The 15,230-nt window shown below is 45.1% G+C and overlaps 1 protein-coding gene across 2 annotated transcripts in view; it reads right to left on the reverse strand.

The window, feature by feature from the left end:
• The window catches only part of RAB26 (RAB26, member RAS oncogene family), a 346,450-nt gene that overhangs the window by 71,314 nt on the left and 259,906 nt on the right, over positions 1 to 15,230 (reverse strand). For both annotated transcript variants that reach the window (XM_089686811.1, XM_089686810.1), the window contains 2 exons: positions 15,158 to 15,224; positions 11,531 to 11,583 (listed from right to left, as the gene is read on the reverse strand). In XM_089686811.1, the coding sequence (XP_089542937.1) occupies positions 11,531 to 11,583; positions 15,158 to 15,224 (120 nt within the window). The remainder of the gene's footprint in view (positions 1 to 11,530; positions 11,584 to 15,157; positions 15,225 to 15,230) is intronic.

The following is a 15,230-nucleotide window of genomic DNA, read 5'->3' on the forward strand; positions in this document are numbered from 1 at the left end:
TGATAAAACCATGGCTGGGACTGTCATGTTGAGAAGGACTGGTTATGAGACTGTCCATTCTGATGTAGGAGTGACCCCAGTTAGTTGGGCCACTGAATGTGCTTTGGAGAATGACTTTTCCCTGTGCAGTGCCTTGTACAGTGGGGAGGTAGGAATTAAAGTAAAACCTGTGCATGGTTCTCAAAAAGCAAGTGATGTCACTAATGTGTGCCAGTCACAGGTTGGCAGTAGGCTAGTACAGCCCACAAGAGCTACAAATGATGATGTTGATGTGAAATGTTCTGCTGTTGGGAAAACCCTGAGCTCTTGCAGTGCAAAAGCTGTAATTAAAGATGGGTTATTTCCCATAGCAACTGGTGGTAAGACAGCACAGGTGTCCTTAGACATCTCCAGAGGTCTCCGTGTATTGGAGCCGGAGGTTGCCCGGGACAACTGCGATGTCACTCTGGTGGAGCAGAGTGGAACTGCACCTTGTCATAGGAGTGTGTTGGTGCAGCCTAACAATACTGAAAGTGTTCAGGTTAACAGCGGGTTAATGCAGCCTGGCAAAAATGCAAGTGTGTGGGTAATTCAGGAAGCGCCACCAGAGCAAAGTGGTGGATGTGAGGTATTGCAACCTGCAGTGGGAAACTAGGTGTTACCCAAGTCTGATGTGATCCAGAGTGATTTGTGCATTGGATCTGCAACTAAGCCCGTCTATTCTTGTGTGTCTCCTTGGGCGGATGGATCGGTGCTGAGGAGCACTGACAAATTGAGCACATATACAATGGATTGGGATAGTTGGGGTAAAAGGCTAATTTCATTGATAGATGAGGTTTTTATGAAAAAAAATAAGGTGGACACTGTTTCTGCTGTGCCAGCAGGAGGATCTATAGAACAGCCTATAGATAAGGGCGTGCATACAGCAGAGACTTTGTCGGTGACCCACAAAAGTGATGTTGGCATGGAGTGTCAAAATGATGTTGTCACTGGGAATGATCAGGGGCAGCTTGTGGATGCTGAGTCTGAGATGTTGAGAGTGAGCCCAGCACATGGCAGCGCTCTGGTGGAGCACCAGGCTGTGGTTATCGCCAGCTTGGAGGAGGTCCCTTTAAAAATTTCAACTTCTCAAGTCTCAGCAGGTGAGTCTCTCAGCGTTCCCAGTGCCCTAAATATGGTCAGGAAGGTCTTAGGTTTAGAGTCAAGTCGTTGGGTTGTAACCAAAGTATTAAAGGAGATGCTTGAACTTTGGAATGTACAACCAATGTATATTGAGGTGTCTCCTCCACAGTCGGATGGTCTGGTACTGCGGAGTACCACTAGGTGGAGCACCAAATGGCTGGCTGTACATATCAAACGGGAACAAGAAAGTTGTTTGTTTCGGAATTTGTTGATGGTGTTAAAAGTTGTATCAGGGTATGCTGCTGGACTACCTGTAAATGTATTTGAGAGAAGTTTTGGAGAAATGGAAAATGAGTCAAAAAAGGTTTCACCTCCTAACAGCCAGGTGGGAAGCATTTCTGCTGCTATGGTCCAGGATGGTGCTGGTCAGTTGTCAGTTAAGGGCGTGTTTACTGCACCATTGGACAAACCACATGAGATGGAAGGGCCGAGCATGGACCAGAGAACAGCAGAGATCCTGACCAGGGCTCAAATGGATGTGCATCAAGAAATCAGGGTCATTGGGCCAAAAAGAGGTTTATGTAGCAGGTCTGATAAGACATCTGACATACAGGGACAAATGGTATCTGAAAACTGGCAAAATGGATCAGAAGAGAGCTCATCTGTACAGGATTTGTATACAGATCCAAGTGGCGTAGAAAAAGTTAAAATGGTGGGACAGCCGCTTGCAGATTGCATGACGCCAGGTGAAGTGGCATTTTGTGAGGTTCACGTGGGTGATGGCTGCCCTATGGTGTGTGTGCCCTCTGCAGACACTGTCCTAACTAAGGCTGGAAAAGATATTGAAAGGTGTAATATTGACTGGAATATAACTGTTCATGGTAAACTGAATGCTGTGGTAATGAGTCCTGCAGCTTTGATAGCTAAAGATACAAGAAATCAGGGGAGTGGTCCTGGTACAAATACAGTAGAAATAGTTCCTCTACAGCCTTGGGACAGTAATACGGAGAGAGGTATTAGGATAACCTTTGAACCTGAAGCAAAGGGGCAGAAAGGTCAATAGAAAAGCCAGGGGGACCCCGTTAAGATCTCAAGAGAGAAAGTGTTTATGGAAGTGCACCCGGAAAAAGAGTAGGCAAGGTCTAATTAGAGCCCATAGCAGAGTGACAATGGGGCTTGGGGAGAGACACCAAAGGAGTCATTGGGTAGAGTTCCCCTTTAGGAAAGGTATGGTTAGACCAGATTGGACCCCTGTAAGTGAGAGCTGGCACAGAGGTGCCAGAAGAGAAGTTGTGTGTTCTGCCCCCTACGGGATCAAAACAAAGGGGGGGGGGGATATGTGACAGTGTGGCGATCTGTCACCCAGGATTCTCAACTAGGCAGGTTGAGGGGCTCCAGGGTAAGTGTTCGATACGGAGGAAAGTGGCTTTTCACTTTCCTGCTTTGTTTGTAAGGTCTGTTTTGGGATCTGGAGCCTGGAGATTTCAAAGAGATCTGGGAGGGATGAAATCTCCAATCCTGGGACCAGGTTTTGGGAATGGCCAGGAGACTGATTGCACAAGTGTGTGCAGGCCTTTAGAGAGCGTCAGGACCAGGGTTCTGGGCTCCACCCCGGCAGATAGGAGTCAGGAGGACTCCACCTGGAAGACAGGAGTCAGGTGGGCTTCACCTAGGAGAGGTGGAAGCCAAAAGCAGCAAGGGGCTGCTAGAGACTAGCTGTGTGCTAGTGGCCATAATTCTTGAAGAAGTCTGCAGGAGACAGACATCAAGCTGAGTGTAAGCCAGGAGGCTGAATCATTGTTTTGTTTGATGGTGGATACCCCTGTGTGGGAAACTTCTGTTTTGAACTTTCGTTTAAATAAAAGTGGGCTAAAAAGGCCCTGAAAAGAAAGCGAGTAGCTGCGTGCGTTTAAAAGCTCTACCACGTTGAAGCGAGTTCCCACAATATATATACACTGTAAATATATATATATACACACTGTAAATATATATATATATATATATATATATATATATACATATACACACACACATATATATAAATATATTTTGAAGGTTTTCACATGCAGAGGCCGCAACGCTTCACATTATATGTTCTATGTATTATATGTTATATGCCCAAATGATAGGTGGCAACTCCTGTCCATATTGATCACTTAAGTCAATGGGGTGTCGCTGTAATGGCTTGCAGTTGCGGTGCATTAGGCTCAGTATAAACGGCTGCAGATTGGCCGCAGATCATTTTTAAAAGCTTTGGCTCATGTGAACCACTCCTTAGGTAATAAAGTGAAAGAGCTGATATTTTAAATGGACAAACAGCTGTGTGTGGATGTATAACATCTTTTAAAAAAGAAGGAGGCAATGAAATAAAATTGAGGTGTATGAAACAGGTGATCACAACTTCACAAAGGTGAATTAGGGTTTAAGTAAGAAGCTCTGACAATGTATTCTTCGATGAACTCTACAAGCAATTGAACCAGTAATTTTGTATTTCGTGTAATCCTTGAAGAAAAGGTAGGTACTGTTCTTGTTTATTCAGCCATGAAGCTTTTATTATCTCTAACCCTGCTCCATCTTCCATTAAGGCCCATTTACACGTACTGTGTGTGTAATGGTAAGCACCTCTTCACACCATACCAAAGGCGGACTGACAATTCATGGGGCCCCTGGGCAATAGGGGATCATGGGGCCCCTGTGTCCTTGCCCAAACTCAAAAAAGCCTATGAAAAAGGTGCCAGGGGCATCTCATGGGGCCCCCAGGCAATAGAGGATCATGGGGCCCCTGTGTCCTTGCCCAAACTCAAAAGAGCCTATGAAAAAGGTACCAGGAGCATCTCATGGGGCCCCCGGGCAATAGGGGATCATGGGGCCTCTGTGTCCTTGCCCAAACTCAAAAAAGCCTATGAAAAAGGTACCAGGGGCACCACATGGGGCCCCCTACTGACCCCGGGCCCTCGGGCAGTGCCCGAGTTTCCAAATGGTCAGTCCGCCCCTGCACCATACTGTACTTTTGCAGGTGTGTGCATTACCAAAATGCATGTCAACGCAGGCTAAAAACGCCAGTGCAATATTCATGGTGCCATACACCATTTTTAGACAGCATATCTGAAAAAAGCATTGGGGTGCCTTTCAGAATGATTGACATTGCACTGCACCATTCAACAAGCATGGCTGCACACGTTCACTTGAATGGGTCATGTTTGGTGGTGGTTCTGTCCAACAAGCATGATGGGGGGTATACATCCATGGCATATGTGCATCCCTGAGTGGCTGCATGCTATCTATTAGGTGGGCGGTCAGGGGTGTTAAAACCGTGGCTCAACAATTTTTGTAAATAATATTTAATAATAATGATCAAAGTTTACCCTAGGATTATACTATGAGCATTAACAGCATACCCGCTGCTGTATAGCAGATATACTGCTACATGGCGGCACAGCTGCTCAAAGTCACGTATAAATACATGATTTTGCATTTCTAGATAGAGGGCGAGAGCGAGCCGCGCCGCCATCTGTGGCCGTCAGTCACCGGGTCCCGGCCAGTGATTACCCACCGGCGCCCAGTGATTACCGACAATCACAGACGGGGAGAAAGACTGTTTTGTTTACAAACAGTCTTCCTCCCTGTCAGCTCAGGCACACTGCTGTGGATGGCTGTGCACAGTACAGCCATCCTGATCAGTGTGCTTACAGTGAAGCACGCCCCCCCTGCTCCCTAGTAAAACACTGCCTACACACAGTTAACCCTTTGATCGCCACTCACATTAACCACTACCTGCCCAGTACCATTAGTACAGTGTCAGTGCTGTTTTTTAGCACTGATCACTGTATTGGTGTCACTGTCAGTGACACCAAGTTAGTTCCCCCCCAGTGTCAGAACGCCCGCTGCAGTCCTGCTAAAAGTCACTGATCGCCGCCATTACTACTAGGAAAAAAAAATCCCAGTATCTATACTGCCATTTGTAAATGCTATAACTTTCACATAAACCAATTAATTTACACGTATTGTGATTGTTTTTTAGCAAAGACATGTCACAAAATACATTTTGGCCTAAATTTATGACAAATTTGACTTTTTTACATTTTTAACTTGATATGTTTAATAGTAAGAAGTCCAAAATATTGCTTTTTTCTCAAAATTGTCAGTCTTCTTTTGCTTATAGCACAAAAAATAAAAAATGCACATGTGATCAAATACCACCAAAAGATAGCTCAATTCGTGGAAAGAAAAAGGACATAAATTTAATCTGGGTGCGGCGTTGCATGACCGCGCAATTGTCAGTTAAAGTAACGGTGCGCCGTAACGCAACAAATGGCCTGGTCAGAAAAGGGGTAAATCCTCTGGAGGGCAAGTGGTTAAATAGCCATATAACACATGTACCCAGGGGCGGACTGACCATTTGGAAACTTGGGCACTGGGGTCAGTAGGGGGCCCCATGAGATGCCCCTGGTACCTTTTTCGTAGGCTTTTCTGAGTTTGGGCAAGGACACAGGGGCCCCATGATCCACTATTGCCCGGGGGGCCCATGAGTTGTCAGTCTGCCCCTGCAGTTGCTGGTTATTGGCTGCACTTTCCTCATGCTGTCACAGTAATCGGCATATCAGAGGACATCAAGGCAGACCCAAAGGGACATCAGTGCAGACCCAACAGTGTTGGCTCGGATTACCGAGCGAACAACGTTTTTGATTTTCGGATGAAAAATTGTTCAGAATTCGAACCATGTATGGCCTGCATAACTCACTGAAAATAAGTAATGTCCCTTGTGTTGATATATTTTTTTTCTTTTAGGAAAACTTAGCCTTTAACTACTAGGCTACAGGGCACTTATACCCCCTTCCTGCCCAGGCCAATTCCAGCTTTCAGCGCTGTTGCACTTTGAATGACAACTGCGCGGTCATGCAACACTGTACCCATATGAAATTTTTATCATTTTTTGGTGACAGAGCTTTATTTTGGTGGTATTTAATCACCTCTGGGTTTTTTATTTTTTCTTAAACAAACCAGAAACCACTGAAAAAAAATTTTTTTTAAATGTTTTTTCTTAGTTTTTGTTATAAAATTTTGTAAATAAGTGATTTTTCTCCCTCACTGATGTGCGCTAATGAGGCTGCACTGATGGGCACTGATAGGGGCTGCACTGATGGACACTGATATGTGGCACTGATGAGGAGGCACTGGTAGGTGGCACTAATGGGCATTGACAGGCATCACTGATGGGCACTGAAAGGCAGTACTCATATATGGCACTGATAGGCGGCACTGACTGGCACTGTTAGCTGGCACTGACAGGTGGCACTGATAGGCAGCACTGACTGGCACTGATAGGCAGCACTGACTGGCAATGATAGGCAGCACTGATACACACTGATGGGGGGCACTGACTGGCACTGATAGGCGGCAATGACTGGCACTGATAAGTGGCACTGATTCGCAGCACTGATAGGTGGCACTGACTGGCATTGATAGGTGGCACTGACTGGCACTGATGGGTGACACTGAAAGGCAGCTCAGATGGGCACTGAAATGTGGCACTGATTGGCACTGGCAGGTGGCATGGATGAGCACTGAGAGCTGGCACTGATGGACACTGACAGGTGGCGTTGCTGGGGCTACACAGATCATCAGGGCACACTGATCATCAGTGCTTTGATGATCTGTGTACATGTCCCCTCCGAGGAATGGCGATTACCGGCTCTCCTCTCCTCTCGTCAGTGTGACAGCTCGTGGGGAGAGAAATGCCGATAACCGGCATTTCCGTATTTACATGTGATCAGCTGTGATTGGACACAGCTGATCACATGACCGAGCCAACATCTTCGGCTCTTTCCGTGGATCGGTGATCCGCTGTGTCCGTGGGACACAGGGCACCGCCGATCGCCGCGCTCCGGGAGCCGCGCATGCCCGGTTAGAATGGGAGGACGTCCTATGACGTCCTCCCAGAACGAGAGAACCGCCTTGCGTCCATCATATTACTATATGGCGGACGGGAGGCGGTTAAAAAGATTAAAATACACGCATTGTAATTGTACATGATCTCCATCAGAGGTGCATGCGAGAGGGTAATAACAAAGCACAACTGAGAGACAGCTGTCAAGTCAAAAGGGGAAGTACCAGAACAAGGACCTTCATGGAAGGATTACCACTATTTTCAAAAAAAGGCGCAAATTAAAAAAAGATTAAAATACAATTTCTGTAATTGATTAAACATGTGAAAGCTTATATGAGTTTTTAGTGATTGGGTTTAGATCCACTTTAAGGCCAACTATCCGCACAGATATTGTCTTGCCTTCAGCCAGTGCGGGTTTCATAAATTTTTCCCATAATGTTTTTCGCTTCCGCTCCACAATGATCTGGCCATCTACAAGACTGAGCATTCCCATTGAGGCTCTCTAATCCTGGAGTGAAGAAAATACAAGACTAATTCATGGAAGATGTCAATCTAGGGATAACACGGGGAAACGGCCGGGATGACAGACGCCATCCGAAAACCATCAGCTGAAAAGTTCAAGCTTGAACCGCGCACTTCACCTAGCCCAATTTAATTCCCTGCCAATCTGCCGCTCAAGGCCAGCTTTTCCTCCGCTCTGTAAGAGGCCATAAAGAACCTCTGCAGACAATACAAAGATATAAAACCTAATTCATATGGAGGGATATTGAGGGACTCTAAAATAGAAAGTCCCCAATTACCAGCCAGATAAGTAGCAGGGATTTATGGTATCGTATCTGCTGCAACAAGCTCCAAAAAAAATGCCTTTATAAGCCACTTATTTTTATCTTGTCATTAGAATTTTTTTTTGGTGGGAAACATTTGTGTGCTTCTCCTGAAATACCCTAAAGGCAGAGCAGGCTGCTGTCAGCTGCACATCCAAGTAATTAAAATCCTTAAATAAAGACTATTATTTCGGCTATCGCTCATACACATCTCAGCCTGCGCAGCTCTCTGCCCAGAGCCAGAAAAACAACGGAGAAAACCTTGCTTTTAAAGGTTACTGTCCAGAACATGATGCCGCAACCCACAGCAACTGGATCGGCTGTCATTTCCAAAATATTGTTTATAAAATGGAAAGCAATGTGATTGGCTGCTGATCCAATGCTGATTTTCTTGCCTTTTTTTTGGTCATGCTTACCGCCACAATACAAAGAGGCCAGATGGACCACTTACGAGCCTCCTATCCGACGAGTAGGAAACTTACTGCATGGGTATAATAAATCTAATCATTAAAAATGGCTGCTCAGATTAGAGTTTAAAGTGTAAGTTCACCTTTTCAGAAGAAATGAAAAGGTGAAATGTATTTATTTATTTCAGGTACTTATATAGCGCCGTCAATTTACGCAGCGCTTTACATACATATATAGTGTACATTCACATCAGTCCCTAACTCTCAAGGGGCGTACAATCTAAAGTCCCTAACTTACATTCATACATACACATACTAGGGACAATTTTTTAGACAGGAGTCAATTAACCTACCAGCATGTCTTTGGAGTGTGGGAGGAAACCGGATTACCCACAGGAAACCCACGCAGTCACAGGGAGAACATTCAAACGCCAGGCAGGTGGTGCCGTGGCTGGGATTCGAAATAACACCGTATACCCTATCCAACCCCCCCCTCAGTCTCCATTCTACTTACCTCTGTGGGTGTTGAGCTGGCAGTTGGCGTAGCAGTCCAAGGATTTGAAATCCCCGCTCATCTTTCCCTTCATTTGGTAGGACTTCTGGGACAGATCAGTGATTCTGATTGGTCAGCGCCGGGATGGTTGCATGCACATTGACAGCTCATCACCCACCGAGGTAAGTACAGAAAGGATTTGGGAGTGGAGGGTGCAGGGGGCCTGGTTAAACATTTTTTTTAACAATGTTTAATACCACTTTAGAAAATATTAACCCCTTCCCACCCAGGCATCCCTTTAAATAGTTCTGAATGCCTGGGGAGGTGGAAAGGATTGGCGACTGTGTGACCGTATACCCTCTCCAACCCCCCCAGTCCCCACTCTACTTACCTCTGTGGGTGATGAGCTGGCAGCCAGAGTAGCGGTCCAAGGATTTGAAATCTCCTCTCATCTTTCCCTTCATTTGGTAGGGCTTCCAGGACAGATCAGTGATTCTGATTGGTCAGTGCCGGGATGGTTGCATGGACATTGGCAGCTCATCACCCACTGAGGTAAGTACAGAAAGGACTTGGGAGTGCAGGGGGCCCGGTTAACATTTTTGTTTTTCGACGTTTAATACCACTTTAAGAAATATTAACCCCTTTCCGCCCACCCAGGCATCCCTTTAAATAGTTCTGAATGCCTGAGGGGGTGGAAAGGATTTGCGACTGTGTGACCGTATACCCTCTTCAACCCCCCCAGTCCCCACTCTACTTACCTCCGTGGGTGTTGAGCTGGCAGCTGGCATAGCGGTTCGAGGATTTGAAATCCCTACTCTTCTTTCTCTTCATTTGGTAGGGCTTCCAGGACAGATCAGTGATTCTGATTGGTCAGCGCCAGGATGGTTGCATGGATATTGACAGCTCATCACCCACCGAGGTAAGTACAGAAAGGACTTGGGAGTGGAGGGTGTTATTTCACCTTTTAATTTTTTATGAAACGGTGAACTTACTCTTTAACACCAGACAGCTATATACCCAGTTGCATTACATATGAGGGAGCTTTGTTGCATGCCAAATGATTCTGTTCAGCCAGTCTTGTGATTTGGCACACCTGTCCCCACTCTACTTGCCTCCGTGAGTGATGAGTTGGCAGCCGGTGTAGCGGTCCGGGAATTTGAAATCCCCACTCTTCTTTCTCTTCATTTGGTAGGGCTTCCGGGACAGATCAGTGATTCTGATTGGTCAGCGCCGGGTTGGTTGCATGGACATTGACAGCTCATCACCCACCGAGGTAAGTACAGAAAGGACTTGGGAGTGGAGGGTGTTATTTCACCTTTTCATTTTTTATGAAACGGTGAACGTACTCTTTAACGCCAGACAGCTACCGGTATATACCCAGTTGCATTACATATCAAGGAGCTTTGTTACATGCCAAATGATTGTGTTCAGCCAGTCTTGAGATTTGGCACGCCTGTTTAGCTTCAAGTGGCATTATACTCACTTTTTACAAAATTAGTGCCCGGCAGGGTTTTTATGACAGAGACCCTATCGGTCTCTTCTGTCATAAATGCTTTCCCCTGCCTGTCCGCTGTCATGTACACTGAGCCACGCATGCACAGCTCAGCATACATTCACGGAACCTGCTCTGTGCCATAATGATGCGACTCCCACGCACATGCAATTAAAGCAGCTGAACAGATGGAACCTGGAAGGAAGACTGGGCAAACATGGAAGCACCTGGGACCAGCAGGAGCGCTGACGGTGCTACACTGGAGGGCTTCCTTTGTCTAGCACATTATGGCATACATCTGCAGGGGGCCTGGTTAAAAAAAAAAATGTTAACAGTGTTTAATACCACTTTATAAAATATTAACCTATTCCTGCCCACCCAGGCATCCCTTTAAATAGTTCTGAATGCCTGGGGGGGTGGAAAGGATTGGCGACTGCGTGACCACAGTCACAGTGGTCATATGGTTGGAAGCCAACCCTACCAGCGACTGATCTTTAGACCGCAGGGGCAGACTGACCATTTGGAAACTCGGGCACTCTCCGAGGGCCCAGGGTCAGTAGGGGGCCCGATGAGATGCCCTTGGTACCTTTTTCATAGGCTTTTTTGAGTTTGGGCAAGGACACAGGGGCCCCATGATCCCGTATTGCCCGGGGGCGGTTGGCTCTGAGGAAGAGGCAAGTCCTGGAAACGCGTCAGCCTTTTGGATGTCTAAACTCCCTATTGCGGACTGTTACTTAGCGCGATGTTGACCCAGCTGTTCTTTATGATGTGCCTTGACTATATTGTCGTTTGTGAGTACAACACCTACTTTATTTTTTATTAAACATTTTTTATGGTAATGCACTAGGCCTGTGCACTCTCTGTTTTGTCTTTCCTCATTGCCCGGGGGCCACATGAGTTGTCAGTCCGCCCCTGTTAGACCGAGAACTGTTTTTGGCAGCTTGGTCTTTGTGCTGGGAGCATGCAGTGAGTGCGTTCTCAGCACATAAACACTGACCTCCCAGTGACACATATGTGTGGTGCATGAGCATTAAAGCCCATCCTTTTTCCACCACCCATGTGAGTTGGGCAGTCGTAAAGGGGTTAAGCCAGGGGTGGGCAACTGTGGCCCCCCAGCTGATGGTGAACTACAAGTCCCATCATGCCTCTGCCTTTGGGAGTCATGCTTGTAACTGTCAGTTTTGCAATGCCTCATGGGACTTGTAGTTCTACAACTGGAGAGCCACAGTTGCCCACGCCTGGGTTAAGCCAATCACATTCAGATAAATACTCAAATACATAAAAGGCATTTTACATGTTTTCCTGTGTTGTTCTGAACCGTCTCACCTGAATGTTGTCAAAGGAGGTCTTGTTGGTAACATCATACAGCAGCAGCAGAGCTGGAGAGACAAAAACAAGGAGATTCAATTTCAGGCAAGTGTTGGGTCTGATCTATTAATCTAATTTAGTCCCCCGCCTGAACCTTCCCCATCTACTGAATTAAAAATAGCTTTCTCTTCATAGACATGTCTGCCTTAAAGAGGCCCTGTCAACTTAATGCCAGCCATATGTTTAGGTCTCATTCAAATAGGTGTACCGTGTTAGCAACATGGGGGATGCACAATTGGGATGCAGTAGCTGCGCAGACCCAGTCTCTGTTCACAATTTGACATCTATGCGGGTGCATGGTTCCAATCGCACACTGTCTGTATTCAGGGCCATGCACCAGCACTTGCATGGCTGTCAAACTGGGAGCAGCAATTGTGTCCGCACAGCCGCTGCATCCCAATTGACATGAACAGGATTGTCTGAATGGTGATGGTTGCAACACCTGTGCAGACAAACACAGCGCTTGCATGGGTGTACGCTGTACTGAGCCTGTGTGAATGGGGTCTTATGTGTGGCAGCATGGCGGTGTGTCTTAATACTTTACTGCAACATTTATGCGTACAGCTGGAGTCACTGGTTTGTGGTGAAAGAAAGTTGACTTAGCACCCCCAGTACTCTGGCTGTCACCGACAGCTCCCAGTCACTGTTACATATAGTTACACAGTTAGTATGGCTGAAAAAAGACAAAAGTCCATCCAGTTCAACCATTAAAAAGTTATAATCCTACACCCACAGTTGATCCAGAGGAAGGCAAAAAAAAAGCAAAGCATGATCCAATTTGTTCCTGCTGGGGAAAAAATTCCTTCCTGACCCCCCCGAGAGGCAGCTCTTACTGTGAAGAAACCTTTCCGTGTTTGGATATTAAATTTCTTTTCCTCCAGACGTAAAGAGTGCCCCCTTGTCCTCTGTGATGACCTCAGGATGAATAACTACACCGAGTTCACTATACGAACCACTGAAGTATTTATACATGGAGATCATATCCCCCCTTATGTATTATACATGGAGATCATATCCCCCCTTATGTATTATACATGGAGATCATATCCCCCCTTATGTATTATACATGGTGATCATATCCCCCCTTATGTATTATACATGGAGATCATATCCCCCCTTATGTATTATACACGGAGATCATATCCCCCCCTTATGTATTATACATGGTGATCATATCCCCCCCCTTATGTATTATACATGGAGATCATATCCCCCCTTATGTATTATACATGGAGATCATATCCCCCCTTATGTATTATACATGGAGATCATATCCCCCCCTTATGTATTATACATGGAGATCATATCCCCCCCCCTTATGTATTATACATGGAGATCATATCCCCCCTTATATATTATACATGGAGATCATATCCTCCCTTATGTATTATACATGGAGATCATATCCCCCCCTTATGTATTATACATGGAGATCATATCCCCCCTTATGTATTATACATGGAGATCATATCCCCCTTATGTATTATACATGGAGATCATATCCCCCTTATGTATTATACATGGAGATCATATCTCCCCCTTATGTATTATACATGGTGATCATATCCCCCCCTTATGTATTATACATGGTGATCATATCCCCCCTTATGTATTATACATGGAGATCATATCCCCCTTATGTAATATACATGGAGATCATATCCCCCCCTTATGTATTATACATGGAGATCATATACCCCCTTATGTATTATACATGGTGATCATATACCCCCTTATGTATTATACATGGTGATCATATCCCCCTTATGTATTATAGATGGAGATCATATCCCCCCCTTATGTATTATACATGGTGATCATATCCCCCCTTATGTATTATACATGGAGATCATATCCCCCCTTATGTATTATACATGGAGATCATATCCCCCCCTTATGTATTATACATGGAGATCATATCCCCCCCTTATGTATTATACATGGAGATCATATCCCCTCTTATGTATTATACATGGAGATCATATCCCCCACCTTATGTATTATACATGGAGATCATATCCCCCCTTATGTATTATACATGGAGATCATATCCCCCTTTATGTATTATACATGGAGATCATATCCCCCCTTATGTATTATACATGGAGATCATATCCCCCCTTATGTATTATACATGGAGATCATATCCCCCCCCTTATGTATTATACATGGTGATCATATCCCCCCTTATGTATTATACATGGAGATCATATCCCCCTTATGTATTATACATGGAGATCATATCCCCCCCTTATGTATTATACATGGAGATCATATCCCCCCTTATGTATTATACATGGAGATCATATCCCCCTTATGTATTATACATGGAGATCATATCCCCCTTATGTATTTATACATGGAGATCATATCCCCTCTTATGTATTATACATGGAGATCATATCCCCCCTTATGTATTATACATGGAGATCATATCCCCCCCTTATGTATTATACATGGAGATCATATCCCCCCTTATGTATTATACATGGAGATCATATCCCCCCCTTATGTATTATACATGGTGATCATATCCCCCCTTATGTATTATACATGGTGATCATATCCCCCCTTATGTATTATACATGGTGATCATTTCTCCAGTTCCCCAATGTTCTTTTTGTGAATTGGTGCCCAAAACTGAACTGCATATTCCAGATGAGGTCTTACGAATGATGAAATGACATCCCTCTCTGTTAAGTAGGACTGGTAGGTCAGGCTCCTGATCACTATCACTGGGAAGCCAACACCAACATTGCAAACCCTTAAGACTGAAAGAAATGAATACTTACTTGTTTGGATGGTCATGCCACTATTCTGTATTTAATACTGTTGCCTAAAGAATCTTCCACATATCGATATCCTTGACAATGTATCCTTGATATCCACGATATCCTTGATGCCTGATCACCTTCAGCTCTGTGGTTTCTCCTGCTGGTCTGGACTAACGGAAGGAACCACAGCACTCAGAGGGAAACCAGAACTGTTGGATGTAGAAGATTCTTCAAGCAGCGGCATCTCTCACAAAGAACGGCCGGCCAGACAGGTGAGTACAAGTCCTTTTTCCATGCAACTTCTAAATATCTCTGTTACGTAGTAAAAGTGTTTCTTAAAGTGTACCTGTCCTATTCAAAGAATAAAGGCAATCATTTGCAGACTGGATCATTGCTTTTTTCTATAGGAAAACATATTTAAACTTGACTTTTAGTGTTTCTAAATTTGAGAAAACATCTGAAATGTTACTATGGACTGATGAGTGCCATTATCTATGGAAAGAACAGCCCCAATTACAGGGATTTATACAGCACCAACAATTTACATAGATATTAGGGCCCTGCCCTAAATGAGCTTACAATCTAAGATCGCCATCTCACATGGACTAGAGCCAATTTGGACAGGAGTCTACTGACCTACCAGCATGTCTTTGGAGTGTCGGAGGAAACCAGAGCACCCAGAGAGAACATGCAAACTCCATGCAAGTATTGTCATGTTGGATTCAAACTAAGGACCCCAGTACTGCAAGGCAGCAGTGCTAACCACTTAGCCACAATGCTGCCCTGCTCTGAAGATGTTCATAGCACTTACCGTGCGCATCTCTGTAGTATGCATGAGTAACACTGCGGAATCTCTCCTGTCCTGCCGTGTCCCAGATCTAAAG

This window comes from Staurois parvus, unplaced genomic scaffold (genome assembly GCF_062004578.1).
Source record: "Staurois parvus isolate SC_StPar_1 unplaced genomic scaffold, SC_StPar_1.0 ptg000412l, whole genome shotgun sequence".
Classification (NCBI taxonomy): Eukaryota; Metazoa; Chordata; class Amphibia; order Anura; family Ranidae; genus Staurois; species Staurois parvus.